The sequence below is a fragment of the Coregonus lavaretus genome, assembly GCF_964263955.1.
Source record: "Coregonus lavaretus genome assembly, chromosome: 1".
Lineage (NCBI taxonomy): Eukaryota > Metazoa > Chordata > Actinopteri > Salmoniformes > Salmonidae > Coregonus > Coregonus lavaretus.
Genome location: NC_139988.1, coordinates 20,034,677 through 20,060,032, shown reverse-complemented (window position 1 = coordinate 20,060,032; position 25,356 = coordinate 20,034,677). Strand labels below are relative to the sequence as shown.

Below are 25,356 nucleotides of genomic sequence, written 5' to 3'. Positions count from 1 at the left end.
ACTAATTGCTGCTCAACTCCATCATAAATCGCAGAGTTGAGTTTAGACGGCTACTGCCAAATATACTGAACAAAAATTAAATTGTATCGTGGAAGTTCAGCGTTACAGTGTGATTGAAATTTAAAGGCAATTTTCCTGCGTTAGTGGAGACTACATTCATGGTAAACGCTGCATATGAAGGCTCAATCTAAAATTAGGCCTACCTTTACATTTCTATCGCACAATCTAACGCTTCAGTGATACAGATTGAATGTCAAGTTCAAGTCTTAATACTGTATCAGTCACATTTGTGAATCTCTGCACATAATTCTGTTTATAAACTGAACAAAAATATAAACGCAACATGTAAAGTGTTGGTCCAATGTTTCATGAGCTGAAATAAAAGATCCCTGAAATTTTCCAAACGCACAAAAAGCTTATTTCTCTAAAGTTATGGGCACATTTGTTTACATCCCTGTTAGTGAGCATTTTATCCTTTCTCAAGATAATCCATCCACCTGACTGGTGTGGCATATCAAGAAGCTGATTAAACAGCATGATCATTACACAGGTGCACCTTGTGCTGGGGACAATAAAAGGCCACTCTAAAATGTGCAGTTTTGTCACACAACACAATGTCAGAGATGTTTTGAGGGAGTGTGCAATTTGCATGCTGACTGCAGGAATGTCCACCAGAGAATGTTCATTTCTCTACCATAAGCCAACGTCGTTTTAGAGAATTTGGTAGTACGTCCATGTCTGTAATACAGCCCTTTTGTAGGGGAAAAACTCATTCTGAGCCTTTGCCCAGTCATGTGAAATCCATAGATTAGGCCTAATGAATTTATTTCAATTGACTGGTTTCCTTACATGAACTGCAACTCAGCAAAATCTTTGAAATTGTTGCGTTTATATTTTTGTTAAGTATAGATGGGCTGCTGCGTTGTTGGGCTGTCTTTTTTTCCCCTTTTGACACACAGCCCAACCCAAAAGAATGTAATGGATTGTTGCTCTGTTCTCAAAACAGAAGCAAGCAAGTCTAGTTCAAGTTGCTCTTTACCCCATATGTGACAACGCTTGTATTCCACAATGGAATAATGGAGGGTGTGGCTCTCATGATTAAGCAACTGTTTCTGTTACTTTGTCTGTCGTCAATATTAGCTTGACACACACAGTTTCTGTACTTGAGGGATATAGGTAAATAAGTTCAAGTCTGACTATGTGTACTGTAGGCTAGGCTAAGTCCGTTCTTAGGAGCACATACAGTGAGGGAATTAAGTATTTGATCCCCTGCTGATTTTGTACGTTTGCCCACTGACAAAGACATGAACAGTCTATAATTTTAATGGTAGGTTTATTTGAACAGTGAGAGACAGAATAACAACAACAAAATCCAGAAAAACGCATATCAAAAGTGTTATAAATTGATTTGCATTTTAATGAGGGAAATAAGTATTTGACCCCTCTGCAAAACATGACTTAGTCAATCAATCAATCAATCAATTTTATTTTATATAGCCCTTCTTACATCAGCTAATATCTCGAAGTGCTGTACAGAAACCCAGCCTAAAACCCCAAACAGCTAGTAATGCAGGTGTAGAAGCACGGTGGCTAGGAAAAACTCCCTAGAAAGGCAAAACCTAGGAAGAAACCTAGAGAGGAACCAGGCTATGAGGGGTGGCCAGTCCTCTTCTGGCTGTGCCGGGTGGAGATTATAACAGAACCATGCCAAGATGTTCAAAAATGTTCATAAGTGACAAGCATGGTCAAATAATAATCAGGAATAAATCTCAGTTGGCTTTTCATAGCCGATCATTAAGAGTTGAAAACAGCAGGTCTGGGACAGGTAGGGGTTCCATAACCGCAGGCAGAACAGTTTAAACTGGAATAGCAGCAAGGCCAGGCGGACTGGGGACAGCAAGGAGTCACCACGGCCGGTAGTCCCGACGTATGGTCCTAGGGCTCAGGTCTCTCAGTTGGCTTTTCATAGCCGATCATTAAGAGTTGAAAACAGCAGGTCTGGGACAGGTAGGGGTTTCGGACAGGTACTTGGTGGCAAAACCCTTATTGGCAATCACAGAGGTCAGATGTTTCTTGTAGTTGGCCACCAGGTTTGCACACATCTCAGGAGGGATTTTGTTCCACTCCTCTTTGCAGATCTTCTCCAAGTCATTAAGGTTTCGAGGCTGATGTTTGGCAACTCGAACTTTCAGCTCCCTCCACAGATTTTCTATGGGATTAAGGTCTGGAGACTGGCTAGGCCACTCCAGGACCTTAATGTGCTTCTTCTTGAGCCACTCCTTTGTTGCCTTGGCCGTGTGTTTTGGGTCATTGTCATGCTGGAATACCCATCCACTACCCATTTTCAATGCCCTGGCTGAGGGAAGGAGGTTCTCACCCAAGAATTGACGGTACATGGCCCCGTCCATCGTCCCTTTGATGCAGTGAAGCTGTCCTGTCCCCTTAGCAGAAAAACACCCCCAAAGCATAATGTTTCCACCTCCATGTTTGACGGTGGGGATGGTGTTCTTGGGGTCATAGGCAGCATTCCTCCTCCAAACATGGCGAGTTGAGTTGATGCCAAAGACCTCGATTTTGGTCTCATCTGACCACAACACTTTCACTCAGTTCTCCTCTGAATCATTCAGATGTTCATTGGCAAACTTCAGATGGCCCTGTATATGTGCTTTCTTGAGCAGGGGGACCTTGCGGGCGCTGCAGGATTTCAGTCCTTCACGGCATAGTGTGTTACCAATTGTTTTCTTGGTGACTATGGTCCCAGCTGCCTTGAGATCATTGACAAGATCCTCCCATGAAGTTCTGGGCTGATTCCTCACCGTTCTCATGATCATTGCAACTCCACGAGGTGAGATCTTGCATGGAGCCCCAGGCCGAGGGAGATTGACAGTTATTTTGTGTTTCTTCCATTTGCGAATAATCACACCAACTGTTGGCGATGGTCTTGTAGCCCATTCCAGCCTTGTGTAGGTCTACAATCTTGTCCCTGACATCCTTGGAGAGCTCTTTGGTCTTGGCCATGGTGGAGAGTTTGGAATCTGATTGATTGATTTGCTTCTGTGGACAGGTGTCTTTTTTTATACAGGGAACAAACTGAGATTAGGAGCACTCCCTTTAAGAGTGTGCTCCTAATCTCAGCTCGTTACCTGTATAAAAGACACCTGGGTGCCAGAAATCTTTCTGATTTAGAGGGGGTCAAATACTTATTTCCCTCATTAAAATGCAAATCAATTTATAACATTTTTGACATGTGTTTTTCTGGATTTTTTGGTTGTTATTCTGTCTCTCACTGTTCAAATAAACCTACCATTAAAATTATAGACTGATCATTTCTTTGTCAGTGGGCAAACGTACAAAATCAGCAGGGGATCAAATACTTTTTTCCCTCACTGTATGTTTCAGTGGAAAACTGTTTTTAGTGACCACAATTTAACAACCAGACGGGAAGAGAAGGTGAAGTTTGTCTTGTAGCAGTGTAAAGTATGTGCCTCTTTTGTCAGTGACTCGTGTTGAAGTCTTGCTTGGCTTTATAGGGAACCAACAGTATTTCTGAAATGCTGATTCAGTGGAAATGGTGGATGACTAGTTCTCTGTGTAATGACACAGAGTTACAGTGTTTTCTCCTTCGTAAAAGTACCGGGTACTGACTGCTCACGTGATATGCATTTCTCCCGTGACAGACTTAATAAGGGCACATGCAAGATTTGGTTCTTGGAGTCAAGATTAATATTTTGTTTGTTTTCTACAGTTTCAGAGTGAAGAGGAGATGTCTAGCAGCACCCAGCTGAACATCCGGCAGTGGACCACCAAGCACATAGCCAAGTGGCTGAAGGACGAGGGCTTCTGCCACTATGTAGACCTACTGTGCAACAAGCACCGTCTGGACGGCATGTCCTTACTCACCCTCAGCGAGTACGACCTACGCTCTCCCCCATTGGAGCTCAAGGTGCTGGGGGACATCAAGAGGCTGATGGTGTCCCTCCGCAAGCTGCAGAAACAAAACCTGGACATCCTGGAGGAGCTGGGGGTCCCGTTCGACGGACACTCCCCTCAGGGCGGCGGAGGTGGTGGGGACTGGCACTGCAATGGAGACTCCAGTAGAGAGTGTGATAACTCTAACACCGATACTGCACCGGTTGGAGAGCAGTATCATCAGTATACGAATGGGAAGTACAAGCATGGAGGGAGCAGGAGGCTGGACCCTGAGTACTGGAAGACGGTGCTTAGTGCCATCTATGTTGTGTTCGTGTTCGGATTTACCTCCTTCGTCATGGTGATCGTGCACGAGAGGGTGCCGGACATGCGCACCTACCCGCCCTTGCCAGACATTTTCTTAGACAGGTGGGTTGCTGTTGGTCATGCTGTTCCCCACATCCTATGCAATGTATATGTAGACCTACTTGAGCTTGTGACTGTTCAGCAAACACCTCTGTTTCGAATGTCAACATAACTGATGCTGTGGTGATAACCGGTTACTAGGAACCAAACACAAGCAAACTGAACTAAACGGGGAGGGACTTACTTAGGCTACCTGAATTTGTCCAATATAAACTTGTTTATTTTTGCTAAACGTTTTGCAATGGTGTCTAGTGTTTCGCCTATATTAATTTAAGAGCAGTGCACTGTTGCCGCCAATGCAAACAAATACATAAAAAATTAAGGAAATATTTATTTATTCCGAGACACGCTTTTAAGATCAGAGTGACAAGTTACAACAAGTTACGTATCTTCCTCAGTCTCATCAGATCGTCCAAGAAACCTCCAAGGTAACTAGCTAGCCAATCCTATTAATAGATGTATGGAATAATTGCTAGCTAAGATACAGTAACGTTACGCTAGCTAACTACGTTTTTGGGTTAATATTGAATTGGCTGTTTGTCATTGAGATCAAGAGATAAAATGTTACTGTCTTTGATTTTCAGATTAGTTTTAAAGTTAGATAACATAATTACATTTTAATGCATTTTGGAGTAGAATATCCTTTTTAAAAAGTCATCAGTCGTTCATAAAACAAAATACGCCCAATGGGGCATGCCCCCGGAACAACCAGCTTGTTCTCACTGAGAGTGTAGTTTGACTTACTCATGGTGTGATAACGTGGCAGATTACTGTTGGCAAGATGAGTAAGCAGGAACTAGGCTAAATGTAGCTCTCTAGGCTCCCTGTGTTTATGATCTGACTGGCAGGATTACAGATTGTCATAGAGCCTAATCTTGGTGCAATCGAGAAGGCGGCTTGCCTTTTGCGTTAACCTCATGCAGGTTTGTCAGGTGTGTTTTTCCAGTTGCACAAGTTTAGGCTTGCTGTTTGCATAGAAATCTACTAGGCTATTTCATTTTTCCAATGAAGTAATGTTGATAGGGTAATACTCCTCATCATCATCATATTATTAGTATTATTGGCTATTATTATCTGTTAATAGGCTAAAGTGACACTTCATAAACATTAGCCAAGCCTGGGAAAATAATCTAAATGCACAATACAAGGCAGTTTGCATTAAGTAGATTAGCCAATAACCATTTCTTTCTCTTAACAGTGTACCTAGAATACCATGGGCCTTTGCCATGGCAGAGGCATGTGGCGTGATCCTGTGTAATATCTGGCTGCTAGTTCTGCTGCTGCACAAGCACAGGTAGAGTACTGACTACTGACTGGTCCATAGGAAAACTTGTTCATCACACAGATAGCCTAAACATTATTTAAACTAGTATCTAGAATTTCTCTATGAAATTAAGAGAATTGTGGAATGTTTTACCTAGTCCATTGTTTTTTTTACTTGTCCTTGGGAACACCCAGCCGTTCGATGTATTTGAAATATTCCAGAGCTAGCCCACCTCATTCAAATGATCAACTAACTATTATGCTTTCGACTACTTGAATCAGGTGAGTTAGTTCAGGGCTACAACAAAATTGTGAAACTTCCGGGGGACAGATTTGAAAACCACAGGTCTAGTTCATGTGTAATGTATGCTCTGCTGAAGGTCTGTTCTGCTGCGGCGCCTGTGCAGCCTCATGGGGACAGTGTTCATGCTGCGTTGCATCACCATGTTCGTCACCTCCCTGTCAGTGCCAGGACAGCACCTGCAGTGCTCAGGAAAGGTACTACAGCTCCACACACATCAGCATTCCCTCCAGGTTGAGGATGATCTTTTCATAACACGTGTCGCTTTTTATAGTTACAATCTATGGGTAGCAATTTTCTTTAGCAATTTTCACTCTTCTCACGACAGGGTCAAATCTCAATAGTGACTCTTTCCTTCTCTTTCCCCCCCAGATTTATGGTGATATGTGGGCCAAACTGCATCGAGCTCTGGCCATCTGGAGTGGATTTGGAATGTCTCTCACAGGTGTCCACACATGTGGTGACTACATGTTCAGCGGTCACACAGTGGTCATCACCATGCTCAACTTCTTTGTGACAGAATGTAAGTCTTCCATATCTTTTTACTGTTACTTTCACTGTCACCTGTTGCAGACAATAATTATCCTTGACTGTAGTGGGAAGAACTTATGTACGTCATGTGTTGTCCCTTTGCTGCCCTCATGTGTCCATTAGCTCTAACTGCACAAAAGGCGTCAAGACCAGCCCACTGACAATATAATAATATATGCCATTTATTTACCTGACGCTTTTGTCCAAAGCGACTTAGTCATGCATGCATACATTTTCCGTATGGGTGACCCCAGTGGGAATCAAACCCACGATCCTGGCGTTGCAAGTGTCACCCTCTACCAACTGAGCCACCGATAACCACTGACAGATTTAAACTGTTTTACAGCAGCAAGTGTGCTAACGAAAACCAGAAGGAGAGCACACATACCACCTATTTTAAAGTCCCCGCATTGGTTGCCTGCTAGTTTTAGAGTTCATTTAAAAATGTTTTTAAAGCTTTTTAAAGCACTACGTGGCCTTGCACCCGAATACGTGTCTGATATGCTTTTAAGATATGTGTCCAGTCGGTCCCTCAGATCCTCTGGCACCGGCCTTTTAGTTCCAAAGGTTAGGCTGCCTTCAGCCATTATGGTTCTGGCCTTTGGAACAGCCTACCAGAGGGGAGGGGCCTCAGAAACTGTAGACATTTTTAAAAAAGATCTTAAGACACCTTTTTAGCCATACTTTTACATAGTGTGCTTTTAGCCATACTATTTTATCCCATTCTATACATCTTATTTATTTTAATTCTTTAGTCTCATGTCCACTGTTATTTTGTTTTACTATTTGAATTTCTCTCATTTTAGAAAATGTATTAGGTTTTTATCTTCTCATCTTTTTTATTTTATTTGTTAAGCACTTTGAAATGCATCCTCTGTGAGAGATGTGCTCTATAAATAAAGTTTGATTGATTTGAAAATCGCATACAGATAATGGATCTACACTGAGACCAGAATCAATAAAGATGTGTCATTCAATGCACTGTGAGGCAATAGGGCTCTGGTCAAAAGTAGTGCGCAATGTATAGGGTGTCATTTGGTACACAACCTGAGTTTAACATGACAGAAATTCAACATTCTAACGCATCAATTTGCTGATTTTACTTCAACAGACACACCGAGGGGTTGGAACTTCATCCACACCTTATCCTGGGTCCTTAACTTGTTTGGGATCTTCTTTATCCTGGCAGCCCATGAACACTACTCCATTGACGTCTTCATAGCCTTCTACATCACCACCAGGCTGTTCCTGTACTACCACACGCTGGCTAACACCAGGGCGTACCAGCAGAGTCGCAGGGCCCGCATCTGGTTCCCCATGTTCTCCTTCTTCGAATGCAACGTCAACGGCCCCGTGCCCAACGAGTACGGCTGGCCCTTCTCTAAACCCGCCATGATCAGGAGGTTGATTGGGTACTAGGTGGTAGAGGACACCGGTCCGCGATGCAGCCACAAGGACATTGATCTCATCTAATAGACACTACTGTTGACTGAGCCCTGGCATGCTATTTTTGCTACTGCCCTCTGAAAGAAGTTGCTAACTGTGGTTATGTGATATCGACTTCATATTCCAATATCTACAAGAGAACTGAGATGGCTTGTGGGATCCTATTGGTGCCATGGTGTGACCGGGTACAGACTGAGAGAGGGATTAAAGGAAGGCTTGCGTCTAAAATGGCACCCTATTCCCCATGTAATGCACTACTTTTGACCAGGGCCCCATAAGGCTCTGATCAAAAGTGGTGCACTACATAGGGAATAGGAATCCTAAGGACTCATCCTGTCCTCTAAACTTCCTCTCTTCATTTGAAAAGGGATTTGTTTTTTTGAAGAAATTTCCCACAACTTTTGCCACAAGATCAATAATCTGGTTACGGATATATATGTGCTTTAGTCAATGCCTCTTCTGTTGTTATGGTATACAATCTGTTTATGGCATGACAACAAACTCGACAGAGGAGTTAGTCAATTCCTCATCTGTTGTTATGGTATACAATCTGTTAATGGCATGACAACAAACTTGACAGAGGAGTTAGTCAATTCCTCATCTGTTGTTATGGTATACAATCTGTTAATGGCATGACAACAAACTCTACAGAGGAGTTGACTAAAGCACAAACTGACCTGCTACTACCAGGCTAGCATTTCAATGCTGGGTCTCAGACACACGACTAGGGTTTGCTGCCCGGGAGTACTTAGCACCTCTGAACATAATTTGCAAACCGAGTGCGCACCGATTTTACATGTAAAATCGTGTGTAAAATGTGAATGATCGGCAGACGAACACTAGATGCACATTCGTTGCGACGTGTGCGAGCCTTAAAAGCTCTTAACTTGCAACCTGATAGAAAATTGGGGGTAATAGCAAGCTAGAGGTTTGGGAAAACATGAAAGCAGAATTCTCAGGCAGCCTATTGTAACCAAACACCTTATTTTTAAGTCAGTAGAGTTTGTTGAAATCATAAATTCAACAGTGTTATAGTGAAATAGGCTCTTGTGTGTTCACTAGATATCCTGAGAAATTAGGGCACTTTTCATGATATTATTGACATGTTTCTTTCAATGTTTTATCTGGACTCTAGTTCTAATACAAGTATGGACCACCTTAAAGGCAATATCAAAACGTCACAGATGATATTGCTGAATTTATGTATAGCAATATCATAATTCAAGATGTTGTGACGGGTCTTGTTACTTGTCTGACATTGTTTCTTTAGGTAGTGTGTAAAGCTTCTGCATTCCTTAAGACACTACTGTGGTTTTGACAGTATTACTAGAACGCTGAATTAGTCATTCATGGCTCATTATGAAATGAACTGTTTTGGTTTTCTTTATAATATTTGTATTGTTCAGTTATTATCCTGCCTTGTCCTAACTAGACGTTACCGTAACCAGGGCCTTTACTAAGGAGATTGCAAAAAGCAGCCAAAACTATGGAATGGAAAATGGTGAACAATTGTTTTAAATACCATTCCATTTGCCAATAGCTTTAGTTGTTATAGTAACATTGTCTTTGTAGGAAATGCATATCTCAAATGTTGAATATTGTTGAGTTGTATACTAGCTTGTAAAATAGTAATTTAGTAATTGACCAAGCTTCACGATAATAAGAATAACATACAAGGATATCAATCCCTACAAAATAATTGAAAGAAATCGTATTTTTTTAACTTCTTCCACAGATCCTTTGGACTTCATTTTGACTGCATCTTAATTTATTTCATTTGGTATATGTAAATAGCAATTTTTTTTATATATTTGATGTACAAAAAGGTTATTGCAACATGCACTTAAACCGCAATATGTTTACAGTTGTGCGGAACTATATTTGTTTGAAACACAATGTGCTTTTATGTATAGGGTTGATTTCAGAATCACCCTTTCACCGAAATCATTGAAAACAAATGCAGACCAACACAAAGTCCCCCACAGTAACTCAAATCAGATCTGAAACTGCCATTGATGGTATTGGTTACAACCCACTTAGCACATATTTGTAAAAAAAATAAAGTATTACTTCCCACTGCGCACAGACTTTTTCCATGGTGATTCAACATCATCACATTAAATGTTTTTGTTGAAATGGCGTAAAAACAATGTATCAACCAGTTTGTGTCCAGTGGGTTATGTCCTATATCCATCCCATCATGTTTATTTTTATTTTATTTCAGCTGTGGAATAGTTACTAGTACTACTAGGCCTAGTTCATAACCCCTACTGGTTATGTGTCTTTATTACCTTTTCCCCCCACCTTTCTTATAATTCCAACTAGTTCCTAGTGCATAAATCTTTTGGTTTGAGAAATGCCAGCTCATGTGCTAGCTAGCTAGCTAGCTAGCTAGCAAACTACAAATCGATCATTTTCTGCTAATATGTTAGATACATACTTATGAATGATGGCTTTTCTCTCATGAATTTGTTCTTAGTTGTCACTTTTAACCCCCTCTAATAAAATGTTACTAATCCTTATCACTGGTGTGGTTATAGCGGTATGTTACTTATCTTCAAGATACAGTAATTGACTACCAATGTAATGAAAATGTAGCAATAACAGCCAGTGTGGTTGTTTTGGGTTAATCGATAATGCCCTGCAAATGACAAGTGTCTTTACCATCATTAAATATGTTGGCTTCTATTTTTCTCATAATTGGATCTGTATGTGATGAATAACTTAGAAGGAATGCATTAATGATAAGCATAGGTTTGTACTATACTGATATAAATTGTTTCACATAACAGGCTGTGATTCATGTAAGGAACGTTAGGGGGTAGGACAGATAAGACTTGTATTTCTTACAGATACGAACACTCTCTCTTTGTTGTCTGTGAAACCGTCCTTGAACGTAGGTACATAGAGTACAGATTGGAAGGGTGTCTTTTGGGTGCTGACTCTACAGGTTATTATGATAGCAACTTATGCCTGGGAACGGTGGAGCGCCAAGGGGTGGAGCGCCAAGGGTTTGGGACTAACCCGTGCGCCAACGGATTGGCTGAGTAAAGTCTAAACCACACTCAGTCCTTTACTCTGATTGGCCAACAGAAGAGGTGGGAACTCTCTGTCAGAGTATTTGAGAAAGAACCTGTAAACAATGGTTTAGATCTCTGTCTGCCCTGCGTGGTATTTCAGTGAGCCCATATACGAACCTTCATACTTATCATACATACATTTTGCATATAATAAATTTAGCTTGGATTGAATATCTCTTGATTATGTTTTCTCTTATTCCAATACCAGATTTGAATTACGCAATTTCTAACAAATAGTTGAAGTCAAGGGTCTGTCGTCTTGATGTGATTCTTCAATATAGAACGGTTTGTGAGTTAGAGTAGGGTGAAATTGCCCCTAGATGCTGATCTTGGATCAGTTAAGCATTTCCCCACTAATGGTTAAGGTTAGTGTTGGGGAGGGGAAGCTGATCCTAGAACTGTACTTAGTGAAAAGTCACACCGGAGCCCTGTGTGTGTGTGTAAGGATGTAATTCAGTTAGCTACACGATTAGAGGCCATGGTGACACATCATCTGCACGAGATAGTCGAGTGCAGTGGATTAAAGCAGATTATGGGAATTCGCTCAGAGCTATTCTGAGCAGTTTACATTTTGGAAATCCCTCCCAGTTGATGGTCATGGTTCCTACTGTGACAGGTCCAGAGTCTAAGCATGGATTCAACCTACTAACGTTTCTGAGTTTACATGTCAGGTCTCTGCTAGGGGAAAAAAGCATGTGTGTTCCAGTGTTGCCAACTTAGCGACTTTGTCGCTATATTTAGCGAGTATTCAGACCCCTCTAGCGACACATTTTCAAAAAAGCGACTAGCGACAAATCTAGTGACTTTTTCTGGTGTTATTGGAGACACTGACGTGAAAGCACGTATTGTTCTTACTCTTTTCAACGAGCAGCGGGTGCTGCCACAGCGGGTGCTGCCACAGCGGGTGTTGCTGTGGGCCCCACCCTGTAGCACAAAAGGCGGCCCAGTCATCGTGCAGCTTTTTACTCACTTTTTGTCTCTCCCACGACATTATTCCTCTCTCCTACAGCGTCCATCACAATTACATGCACATGGCCAATTATGCAAATTATGATGACGTCATTTAGCTACTTTTAGGACAGCCAATAGCTACTTTCCTTACTGAGGAGTTGGCAACACTGGTGTGTTCAGCCTGATCTCATTAGATCTCAAGTGCTCTCACGTCTCTGAAGGTCAAAGTGCTGATTCAGTGTAACACTGTGTGTATTGTTCAGTTAGCTAGAACACCTGTTTCTGTTTTGACCACCAGAAGAGTTCTCCAACCACACTCATCAAGCTAGCTAGCTAGCACAGTTGTCATTCTCAGCAAAATATTTTTTATTTGTGATCTCAGGTCTACTCTAATTCCTTGCCTTGCACAATGCTGCTAGTTTCGCTAGATATCTAAAGTTAGTTCAGGTTTCTTGAAGTGTTTCTTACCCCAGTTATAGTAATCCAGCTGTAAACAAAATACAAACCTCCTGAAACTAACTGTACAGAGAAAAGCTGACTGCTATACCAGAAATACTTTAATATTATTTAATATATTTAAATGGGTATTTATATATTATTAAATGTTTAATATAGACCTATCATGTAAGATGCAGGGTTCCCTTGCAAAAGACACCTTGGACTCAGTGGGACTCCTAATTGAAATTAAGGTTACAAAAAGTGTTACTTGCAGACAACTAGCTATATGTATTTAGAGAGTTGGGCCAATGCGTTTTCTGCATTATGATGCATTTACATTACACTTTAACCCCTTCAACATTCTATGGCAGCCATGTTAATTCCACATTAACGTTACACGATGAATATTAAAAAACTATTATATTCTGAATGTCTAGAACTAGAACAATATTCAAAATTCTAAAAGTTGGCCAAACTAAATCCCCGCTTCCACTGGCACTTACATTTAGGGCCAAATTCTAGCTGGCTCAATGGAATTCTCAAATTCCTGCTGGGTCGAGGGAAACCCGGGCCACCGCAGCCCAGTTTCACAGCTGGTGCCAGCTCGTCTGGGCTTGTTGCTGTTAGCTAGCACATGGACAAGCAGTACTGAGACATGACACGAATTACCACCGTAGCTGGATCCTTCATTAATTTTTGCACTACACAAACTTTTATGAAAAGTCAGCCCTCGAATGCTAGCAAATCAGAGTTGAAACAAGCTAGCTAGCTAACGTGAGCTAGCAGGAATTGTAGCTGGCCAGGTCGTATTGAAAGCTAGCTACATCATATAAAACTTTGTCTGGTTTGCTTGGTTAGCTAGCTAATAGCAGATACCATGGCGAGCAAGGTAGGAATTAAGCTAGCTAGTTAGTATGCTATGCTAGCGACTACGCTAACCGTTTAGCTAGGTAGCTAACGTCAGCGATCTATATAAATGGCTCCGAGTCTGGCTGGCACTGGCAGGAGTATGGGGTAACGTTAGTTACAGCATGGTAAGGGTGAATTAAATTCTTCAACGTCTTGCTAGCTAGCAACATTAGGACCACAATGGAAATAAGCTTTATTGTGTTATCCTTGATTATTTTATTAAATTGAATGCAGAGGCGTCACCGGCCGGAGCCCCCTTATGTATGTATTTTACAAATTGTCAAATAAATTCAATCAATCAAGGCAGCTGCAGTCACATATTGGCTACCTATCAACATGGCATCATTTTACATTTCTGGAGGCAGTGGAAACACAATTTCAGCCAGCACAACCTAGGTTCACTTTAAAGTGCCAATGGAAACGGGTCTTAAATATATACACTGCTCAAAAAAATAAAGGGAACACTAAAATAACACATCCTAGATCTGAATGAATGAAATAATCTTATTAAATACTTTTTTCTTTACATAGTTGAATGTGCTGACAACAAAATCACACAAAAATGATCAATGGAAATCAAATTGATCAACCCATGGAGGTCTGGATTTGGAGTCACCCTCAAAATTAAAGTGGAAAACCACACTACAGGCTGATCCAACTTTGATGTAATGTCCTTAAAACAAGTCAAAATGAGGCTCAGTAGTGTGTGTGGCCTCCACGTGCCTGTATGACCTCCCTACAACGCCTGGGCATGCTCCTGATGAGGTGGTGGATGGTCTCCTGAGGGATCTCCTCCCAGACCTGGACTAAAGCATCCGCCAACTCCTGGACAGTCTGTGGTGCAACGTGGCGTTGGTGGCAGTGGCGGTTCTAGACACATTTTACAAGGGGGGCCAAGGAGGGGCCAGTGTTTAATCAGGGGGGCACACATAAAAAAAACTGGCAACACATGATATTCAAAGATTATAAACTTTATTTTACTTTAAAATCATATGACATTTATTATAACACGTATTTTGTACAAGAGTGCAGATGCAAGAGAGATAGTGCCATAAAAATGAAAAAAAAAAAAAAAAAAAAAGTACAGGGTACAAATACAGGGTTCATATTCAATGTGAACAAAACTCCAGGATACAACAAAGGGTACAACAATGTGCCATTTCCTATTTATGGAAGCCCCACTACTGTGGACAGTTGATTCCACATTTTGTTTTAAGAAAGAAAACTTTCTGAGTGATTTATAAACAAAACACACTACCCTGTATCCATTTAGGTAAAATAAACCAAATCAGAAAAGAAATTCAATTCAAAGAGGCTTTACTAGCATGACCATATTGACATACAGTATTGCTAAAGCACATAAACAGGGAAACGTGTTACACATTAACATCCAGTAGTCCAATAGGATGCAGACAATAAACATTAAGTTAACATTCGTTTAAAAGCAACAATCATGTCAACACAATGTAGCAATATGAACAACACTGATGGATATCAGCAACAACATGAAAACAAGAATATTACAGGTGTCTGTGTGTGTGTGTGTGTGTGTCTGTGTACTTCACTGTCAGTTGATGAGCAGGTGTACAAAAAAAGGCTTTACAACATATATGGGCAAGTCCATTTAGGACAGCACATTTCCACCATAGTTCACATTAGGAAAAAATGACAGCATGAATGCTCACTAAACAAACATATACTACATATACCTTTTTATACACATTTTTTTTCAGTAATTTTTTAAGAGTGAAAGGGAAGTAAGCAATCGCTCATCATAGGATCATACATATTTCAGTTACAATATTAGTTACAATATTAGTGTTAGTTAGATCATCATGTCAAAGCTGGACCTGCAAAGTCTGAACGACACAAGTGTGCAATGATTGGAGTGATTTTGTTTCTTTTTTTTCTTGCTTTGCTTGTTTTCAAAAGGAAAAATCATAGTTGGTAAAAAATAAAATAAACTTTCGTTGAAAGGTATCACACTGTATAATTTACAAATATCTAAAGAGGTTTAGTGGATGCCATAAAACATCTGTGGAGCTTGAAGATTTGTAGTACATAGATGTTTGGCAGAGATAATTCAAAAGAATAAAATCATAAACTCTATCTATCGAGAGAGAGAGAGAGAGAGAGCGAGAGAGAGAGAGAGAAGTGTTTCCTTAGAGCAGTACATGCAGCAATCACTTAATGGAGTGATGTCATAATGGGCCACAAAACTTTGGGGATGTGGATGGAAAGTTACAGGCAGGAGAGGGGAACCAACAGAAGCAGGTCTTGAGACATGAGTTTGCCCCTTTTTGAAAACCTCTTGAGAGAGGATTGGTGGGATATATATACATACATACAAACATACATACACTCTAGTAGTGTGTGGAACTACTGGTACTGTGAGGAAAAAAAGATAGATGATGTAAAATGAAAAATAAAACAAGCTTCAGCTTCTTAAGACACGGTGGGTTCATCTAAGTAGACACATGTAACTTCATGTGGACACCAGACTGTCTTTGTCTACACATCTAACTTCATATGGACCCCAGACCGTCTCTGTTTACACATGTAACTTCATATGGACACCAGACTCTTTGTCTACACATGTAACTTCATATGGACACCAGACTGTCTTTGTTTACACATTTAACTTCATATGGGCACCAGACTGTCTCTGTCTACACATGTAACTTCATATGGACACCAGACTGTCTTTGTTTACACATTTAACTTCATATGGGCACCAGACTGTCTCTGTCTACACATGTAACTTCATATGGACACCAGACTGTCTCTGTCTACACATGTAACTTCATATGGACACCAGACTCTTTGTCTACACACGTAACTTCATGTGGACACCAGACTAACTCCATTCATTTTACCGGTGGTATTGAGAACAGATAAACCCACCGTGTCTTAAGAAGCTCAAGCTTGTTGTTTTATTGTTCATTATATCTCTTTTTCCTCACAGCGGCACTCATACGCTACTAGCGTATATATCATATAGATACACTACAGCAACAGGATACGGCGGTTGTGCTGTCTGGCAAAACGGTCCACAAATACATCAAGATCCAGAGCCTTGGCCCTTCTGGACTCTATGCTCAGGACACCAAGATCACTGAGTCGCTCATCACTAGTGGTGGACCGCAGGAAGGTTTTTATCAGTTTCAGTGTGGAGAAACTGCGTTCGCAAGAGGCTGAGCTTACAGGAAGGGTTACAGCAATCTTGCACAGTCTAAAGAGCTCAAAGAAAACTTCCCTGTATGGCTCAATAAAACAAACCAGCTCAACTGTACTGCATGGCTTTTTGACTTCACCACTCTGTATTTTTCTGTCCAAAACTCTCTTAAATTGATGGAGCTCATGCCCTAAATCATCAATGTCTGCATTATACAAACGGCCAAATGAAAAAACATTGCTCTCCTTTAAAAAGGTATCACTCTGGGGACTGAGAGACTGTATGCTTCTCATGAGCTCACAGTTTGTATTGGAGAAACGTCTGTTCAACTCATTGAGCATGCTGTCAATTACAGGATAGAAAAATGATGTGAGAAACATATCTTTGTCACGTTCTACCTCCCTCTGACCAACAGTGCTTAGCGTGCAGTAGCCACTGAGTCTAGAGCTCAGCATTTTCTGACGTTTCGCCACTGACCTTGTTGCAGAATCACACTGCTCACAAATATTCAATGCTTCATCCCACAACTCATCAAAGAAAGACTCCTGCCTGGGGTCTTTCAATGTCAGGACTAAAGCATTTACTAAGTCAACAGCACTTGACAGATCAACAGTTTGTGACTGTAACATGTCAGACAATAGCTTTGTCTCCCCAAACAACTTACGCAGAGTAACAAGATGCACAACAAATTCTAGGTCAATTTGAGCAAGAAGACCTCGGGCCTCAACAGTTCTTTCACCATGACGTTCTTGAGCAATCTCTTGCAGTAGTCGTTTAAGGGCAGGTAGAGTGTCCATGATATTACGTAGGGCTAGAAATCGGCATGACCAACGTGTGTCGCTTAAACGTTGCAGCTCTCTGGTTCTGCCATACATTTCTCTTTGGAGAGACAGCCATTTTGGGTGCACATATGAGGAAGAAGTAAACATATAAAGACTCTGTAACAAAGAAAAAAACTCCTCCGTTTCTGGGACACTTTTGACTACATCAACTAACACTAAATTCAGACAATGAGCACTACAATGGACGTAGAAGGCACATTTAGCCTGTTCTTTGATCCTTGCCTGAACCCCTGAATGCTTACCGCTCATAACGGCAGCGCCATCGTACGCTTGGCCTACGAGGTTATTTTTGTAGTCCAGGCCATAACGTTCCAGTAAGTGTACTATTTTTCCAGTAAGCCCTGCTGCATCTAACCTCTCTGCAGATTCAAAATGGAGAAAACTCTCCTTAATGGCCCCATTGTAATAGTACCTGAGTGTGAAGGACATCTGTTCTTTTTTTTAAATATCCTTTGTTTCATCTGCCATGACGCTAAAAACCACACTTTTCTTCACTTCTTCTATGATTTCAGACCGAACCATTTCTGCCAAACAACCCAAAACCTCATTCTGGATGATCTTGCTTGTGTACTTTGCATTGTGAATGGAAGTTAATCTTCTCTTAACAAGTTGGTCGTGGTTAGCAACTGTGTTAAGAATTTCCCTAAAGTTTCCTTTGTTAGTGGACCCTTCAGATTCATCATGTCCTCTTTGTGCTATGTTTTGTGTAGCTGTAAGCAACAGCACTTCCCCAACTGTTTTAATGTATGCCTGATTTTCTTGTACTTGTTTAGTGTGTTCTTTGTCAAGGAGATCTGTTAGTGTTGCGTCAGTTCTAACAGCTCTTTGATAATCCCTCCATGCGATCATTGCACACTTGTGTCGTTCAGACTTTGCATGTAGTGAAAACCCTGCATTTCTCATAGTTGCCTTTTTCCAGTTTGTAAAACCAGGTGTTGAAACAAAAACGGTGTCTGGGGCATTTGGTGTGCTAAAATGTCTACATGCATAGCAACATGTAGAGTCCGTCATTACAGAATACTCAAGCCATGGATGAGTAGTGTACCAGTTTGGTCTGAAGCTTCGTCTTCTGTCCCCCATCAGTGTGGTTGGGAATATCTTCAAGTTCGGCTGTACTGGTACGTCATACTTAGACTTGCTGATATCTGAAGAAGATGGACAGTAAACATAGGGCACAACTACAACATTTATTTACTGTATATCTGCATGTATTTCAAAATGTAGGCAAAGTATTTACTTTAAAAAAAAAACAGAGCCAAATTGTAAAGTGGTTATCCCACTGGCTATAGGGTGAACGCACCAATTTGTGAGTCGCTCTGGCTAAGAGCGTCTGCTAAATGACGTTAATGTGCCCTTGAGCAAGGCACTTAACCCTAATTGCTCCTGTAAGTCGCTCTGGATAAGAGCGTCTGCTAAATGACTAAAATGTAAATGTAAATGTAGAAAGCAGCATTTTAAGGACACCCAGCAGGCCTACCATTACATTGTAATTGCATTGCTTTGCAAATAGTAAGAACCTTCCTCATCACAAACCTGATGGTGCAGTACTTGATCCACATGGATCCACTTGCTGTCCCTCTGGCTGTTCATCTCTCTGTCCCTGTATGCTTTCTTCTTCATGCTTCTCACCCTCTTCTTCATTCTCCTCGCCCTCTTCTTCATTCTCCTCACCCTCTTCTTCATCCTCCTCACCCTCTTCTTCATCCTCCTCACCCTCTGGAATTTCCCTCTCTTTGTCAGACCCCTCACTTTCATCACATGCTGGCTCTCCCTCTTCCTCAACTTTCTCAAAACCTCGATTTGTTTCTCTCACTTTTTTGTTTGCTGGGGCAAAAAATGACTTTATGTCCCTTCCTCGTTTCATGATAACTATTAGAAGAAGAAAAAACGTAGGGGCATGCATTACATTTTGTTACCTAACCATCCCTCCCTACTTAACACTGGCAGATAACCTGTTGATTACTTTACTAAAAATGTATTTGTTATCGCGATGCAACAGCCAAGACGGATGAAGTTACGTGGTTAACATCACAACATTGTGTAGACCTAGCAAGGATAGCCTACTAACATTTGGATATTTGCTTCTGCTTCGATGAGTTTGCTTAGATATGATTACATTTCTAAACAAATCGAGACCAGACATTTAAAAACTTGATTTGATTTATGTGTGAGGAACAAAAGGAACATGTAGGCTATGTGCAAGAACAACAAGTCACTTATGATATTAAATCTTTTCTTACCTTCGACTCCTGCAAATCGTAGCTCCTCTCGCAAATAGTAGTTGCTGAGCTCTCATTCACCGAAGCAGCACCACACGTGGCAGGCAGGCAGATGGCAGGATACAGTTTTTGGGTGCGCCACTCTAATTTACCCGTGTAGAACGTTGCCGTGTACGGCGTTGCATTAGTTCCGCTTTTGGCGCTCGCGTGTAAAATAGTTATAAATTCATAATTTTTTATTTGGTCAGCACGGGGGGGCCACAGGGGTGGCCAGGGACATTTCCAGGGAGGCACGGGCCTCCCCCGGCCTCCGTGTAAAACCGCCACTGGTTGGTGGATGGAGCGAGACATGATGTCCCAGATGTGCTCAATTGGATTCAGGTCTGGGGAACGGGCGGGCCAGTCCATAGCATCAATGCCTTCCTCTTGCAGGAACTGCTGACACACTCCAGCCACATGAGGTCTAGCATTGTCTTGCATTAGGAGGAACCCAGGGCCAACCGCACCAGCATATGGTCTCACAAGGGGTCTGAGGATCTCATCTCGGTACCTAATGGCAGTCAGGCTACCTCTGGCGAGCACATGGAGGGCTGTGCGGCCCCCCAAATAAATGCCACCCCACACCATGACTGACCCACCGCCAAACCGGTCATGCTGGAGGATGTTGCAGGCAGCAGAACGTTCTCCACGGCGTCTCCAGACTCTGTCACGTCTGTCACGTGCTCAGTGTGAACCTGCTTTCATCTGTGAAGAGCACAGGGTGCCAGTGGCGAATTTGCCAATCTTGGTGATCTCTGGCAAATGCCAAACGTCCTGCACGGTGTTGGGCTGTAAGCACAATCCCCACCTGTGGACGTCGGGCCCTCATACCACCCTCATGGAGTCTGTTTCTGACCGTTTGAGCAGACACATGCACATTTGTGGCCTGCTGGAGGTCATTTTGCAGGGCTCTGGCAGTGCTCCTCCTGCTCCTCCTTGCACAAAGGCGGAGGTAGCAGTCCTGCTGCTGGGTTGTTGCCCTCCTATGGCCTCCTCCACGTCTCCTGATGTACTGGCCTGTCTCCTGGTAGCGCCTCCATGCTCTGGACACTACGCTGACAGACACAGCAAACCTTCTTGCCACAGCTCGCATTGATGTGCCATCCTGGATGAGCTGCACTACCTGAGCCACTTTTGTGGGTTGTATACTCCGTCTCATGCTACCACTAGAGTGAAAGCACCGCCAGCATTCAAAAGTGACCAAAACATCAGCCAGGAAGCATAGGAACTGAGAAGTGGTCTGTGGTCAACACCTGCAAAACCAGTCCTTTATTGGGGGTGTCTTGCTACTTGCCTATAATTTCCACCTGCTGTCTATTCCATTTGCACAACAGCATGTGAAATTTATTGTCAATCAGAGTTGCTTCCTATGTGGACAGTTTGATTTCACAGAAGTGTGATTGACTTGGAGTTACATTGTGTTGTTTAAGTGTTCCCTTTATTTTTTTGAGCAGTGTATATATATGGCTTGGCTACTTATTACGCCAAGCACCATGGTTGCTATGGTGAGGATAAAGACTGCTTCCAGTTGCCAGATATATTATTTATGATGACAATTGTATTAAGTTAATAAATACATTCATTTTTAAGTGTTTCAGTCTTGTATTAACTTGCTACTCAAATATGGACTTATAAATACTCAAATTAACTCATAATTCAGTCATTCTACTTTGTTTTAGACAGGCAAAGAAACGAGCAGCTACATTTACAGGGTCATGAGGGGTTGTTTTGCTGTTGGTGTTTCTCCATGAAGATAGTTAGAGGACGCAACATTGTATGTGTCCTATATGGCGTCTGTGAGAGTATGCCACTGAGTTTCTAGATACGGAGGCGCAACATCGTGAGACTTCCGTGAACGGTTGCGAAACAGACCAGGCCGGGGTTTGTGGTTTGAGAAGTAAATGAGAGAAGTGAGAAATTCTTCCTTAGTTGTTAATTTTCTCGAAATCTAAAGGCACAACCTAGATTTTAGACAATGTCTTAAGTGGATGAACATGTTATTACTCCAACCTCGTGAAAGTGACAAACTGACACATTTTCATTTATGTCAAAAACAACTTTATATCGAAAGAGTGCCTTTGATTTGACGGTCTGCACATGCGCATTTCTGCACGAGACGACCATTAGACCCGACGCTACATTGCCTACAAGTGTGAGCAGGGATTTCTATTGGAGAAGCAGTTTTAGCCTATCTTCATACTGTACTGTCTTTGGCAGCGCCATTGAGGCCATCTCCATTTTGAAGTAGTCAATTTTCTTCTTCTACTACTTATATGAGTTGGCAAACAAACTGAAAGGGTGCATACTGCCACCTGGAGTGTGTTTGAACAGGTATAAAAGTCAAGGTTGGTGATTTACTGCCACCTGCAGTTATGGAATGATTGCTCACAAGTATAATTCATTGGCTGATCCCTCCTGATGACCTGGATGGAAGTATGTGATCCTTCCTTAACCCAGATGAAGTCCCACCCAGTTGACTACTTAAAAATGGTGAAAGTCCTCAATGGCGCTGCCCATGATAAAACGGGTTCTTGGGCACTAGAGTCCAAGATGGTGGATAAATTAAGACAGTTCTGTTTACCATTGAAAAAAGATATCAGTTCCTGTCTACTTAAGGAGGGGGTGGCTCTCCCATAGACACCAATGCAATAGCAGCTGGGTCTGGTCCCTGGTCTACTTAGTTGATTGACTTACATTGAAACAGATAATTTGAGGGAGTGGAATGTCTCGCTTCATCTTCCGTCTCTACTAGAGACCTCTATCTATCTCTATGTGTTTCTCCTTCATCGCCCTCCAGCTGGACACGACTGTATCGCGACGCGGTGTCAGAAACAGCCTGAAAACAAGTCAAACCAACTGAGGTGAAGTTATAATATTCCTGCAAAATTTAGCTACCGTAGCTAAGTAACGTTAGGCCTAAATGTCAAACCTTTTTTTGCTAGCTAACGTTAGGTGTCTTTGAGTGCTAACGTTAGCGAGCTAGCCATTATAGCTAAAGTCAAGACGGGGACATGGCCAGCAAGGATCCAGCGAAGAGAAATGTGTAGCCAGCTAGCTAACGTTTGGTCCTTTGTCAATAAAGTCAGACAAGTCATGGTCGTTGACATAATTGTAAATGTAAAAATTAAAAAAAAGATTAAATTTGTATTCAAAATTGTGACATTAGCTAGCTAACCATGCTTTGCTTCAAGTTCAAAGAACCGATTGCTGTGAGCAAATCCCTGTCTGTGATGTGATAGCTAGCTATTTGCTAACCCTACTAGTTAGTTAGCTAGCTAGCTTGACTTTCATTGAACAAGCCGCCACTGTCAGTCATTGAAACGATCTAGGCAAACAACTTGAGACATGGCAGAGGCTTTGGAGTGCTAATATCGATGTCAAGATGGATGCTGATTGCAGATAACCATGTTCTTCAAATATTCACCCGTGTAGATGTGGTTGTAGGCCTGGCTATATCCCTTCAAATGTTTGCACAGTCCTATGCGGAGATGATCCATAAATTCCCTATTATCTGATCAGTTACTGGGTGGTGGATTATACTGCCACTAGTCAATCAGTGATGAACAAGCAAACATTATGCATGTTAGGATTATCCCTTTGTGGTAATACCATCGTTGTCATACACTCGCTGTAATAGAGCTCGCCAGGTTGTAGTCCTAAAACTCGTAAATGAGTTACCTCTGGTTGCTTCAGCAATGCCTATGGGGAAAGAATAGGGTTTTGGGATAAACGCTGAAAATAAGGCTTGCTGTTGCTTGGAAACTCGATGTTGAATTACATTGAATTCTATGTTGGGCAGAAATGAGTGTTTTGAATCAGTTAAGTTTCCTCTCACAACCTCTACAAGCCAGAATGTTGAATAAAATGATATTTTAAGGTACATTACCGGTTGTCAGTGCATTTTGATGGTAGGAATGTGAGACAATATATCCACAAGAAAGCAAGATTACGTCAACTTTTCAAAGCGCAGGTAGTGTGTTCACATTTCTATCACCTGAAGCATGCACACAAGATACAAATACATACACAGACTCATGCATACCTGCCCAGCTCTTGCACGTGTTTACATGGTTCTGCTCATGGTTCAGGTGATAGAAATTATAAAGCACTACCAGCACTTTGAAAAGTTGATGTAATTATACTTTCCTGTGGATATATTGTCCCACATTACTACCCCCCAAAAGGACCAACTGCATGGACAACCGGTAAAGTACTTTAAAATATACTTTTATTCAACATTCTAGCTTGTAGAGGTCGTGCGAGGAAACTTTCCAGACTCAAACGCTAATTTCTGCCAGACATAGAATTCAATACAATTCAAAGTTCAAATCAAATTTTATTTGCCACATGCGCCGAATACAACAGGTGCAGACATTACTGTGAAATGCTTACTTACAGCCCTTAACCAACAATGCATTTATTTTTTAATAAAAAAGTAAAATAAAACAACAACAAAAAAGTATTGAGAAGAAAAGAGCAGAGGTAAAATATAATAACAGTAGGGAGGCTATATACAGGGGGGTACCAGTGCCGAGTCAATGTGCGGGGGCACCGGTTAGTCGAGGTAGTTGAGGTAATATGTACATGTGGGTAGAGTTAAAGTGACTATGCATAAATAATTAAGAGTAGCAGCAGCGTAAAAAGAGGGGGTGGGGGGGCAGTGCAAATAGTCTGGGTAGCCATGATTAGCTGTTTAGGAGTCTTATGGCTTGGGGGTAGAAGCTGTTGAGAAGCCTTTTGGACCTAGACTTGGTGCTCCGGTACCGCTGAGGTTTATAGGCAAGGTCTGCGCTTAACACAGGCTGGAGATCTTATATATTTTGTTCTAGTAGATAGGCTAGTATCATTCAGTTAACATGACCTTTATGAATTACATAAATGCTTAAGAATTCACAAAGTGATGTTAGCTGATGAAGATTCTCATAGAACAAAACATATAAGATCTCCTAAGCCTGTGTTTACCACATACCTTATTTTCTGAGTTTTTCAAAAAAAAACTACATAAATGGCGTTCATTTTCCCATAGGCTTTGTCCAAAGAACCGTGGCGGAGTTGGTGCCTACAAAAATACACCATTATTATTTCTCTATAGGCTACATGCTGAACTCAGTCAGTAGTACTACGATAGCTAGATTTCTCATCTTCCATTTTTCTTGTCACAGGTATAATGGCTGTACCTCCATCATATGGTGACCTTGGCAAATCTGCAAAGGACATCTTCAACAAAGGATATGGTAAATGTCTTAACTGGTTGGTTTACCCCTGTAGAAATGACAAGAGTGACAAACATTTACATTTATGTAACAGGGGTACTTGTGACAGCTTGGACATGAACCATCACTTTGCTTTGGCCTCTCTTACGCCCTAATAGGCTAGTGGCCATTCCTCAAAAAGGGCTTTTGTTTTTGAGGTACCTACCCGAGGTATAACAAAGCACAACCATGTTTTCCATATCTCTAAGGTCTCCCATATATGAAATGGATGGTTGAGTAAAAGTATTTTACTGCAAAAGTGGTTAAATGTATAGATATTGTGACACCCCCATAACTCTCACAGTGCTGAAAATGCCTGGCTGGAGAGAGGGAGGGGGGGGGGGGGTACAAATAGTCAATTATCTGCCCTTTATACTGTACACATACAAACAGCATTAGGATATTTTAAAGCATTTTGGAAATATAAACACGCAGATGCAATAAGCGGAAAATATCAACTATGAATATTTATGATTAATGTAAACTTCGCTTTTTGGTAACGTTAGCTGTTCAATAGAGAACTTTCCAAAGTTGTTCTCATTCACTGCTGTATGGTACTGCCTGACAAAAATGCA

The 25,356-nt window shown here is 41.5% G+C and overlaps 1 protein-coding gene across 1 annotated transcript in view; it reads left to right on the top strand.

Annotated features, from left to right (window-relative positions):
• LOC311116144 (sphingomyelin synthase-related protein 1-like) overlaps positions 1–25,356 on the top strand; it is a 37,694-nt gene that overhangs the window by 4,170 nt on the left and 8,168 nt on the right. The window contains exons 2-8 of the mRNA XM_084157383.1: positions 3,746–4,338; positions 5,534–5,629; positions 5,979–6,096; positions 6,272–6,422; positions 7,542–7,842; positions 18,355–18,389; positions 24,692–24,763. Of these exons, the coding sequence (XP_084013509.1) occupies positions 3,764–4,338; positions 5,534–5,629; positions 5,979–6,096; positions 6,272–6,422; positions 7,542–7,842; positions 18,355–18,389; positions 24,692–24,763 (1,348 nt within the window). The 5' untranslated portion in view covers positions 3,746–3,763. The remainder of the gene's footprint in view (positions 1–3,745; positions 4,339–5,533; positions 5,630–5,978; positions 6,097–6,271; positions 6,423–7,541; positions 7,843–18,354; positions 18,390–24,691; positions 24,764–25,356) is intronic.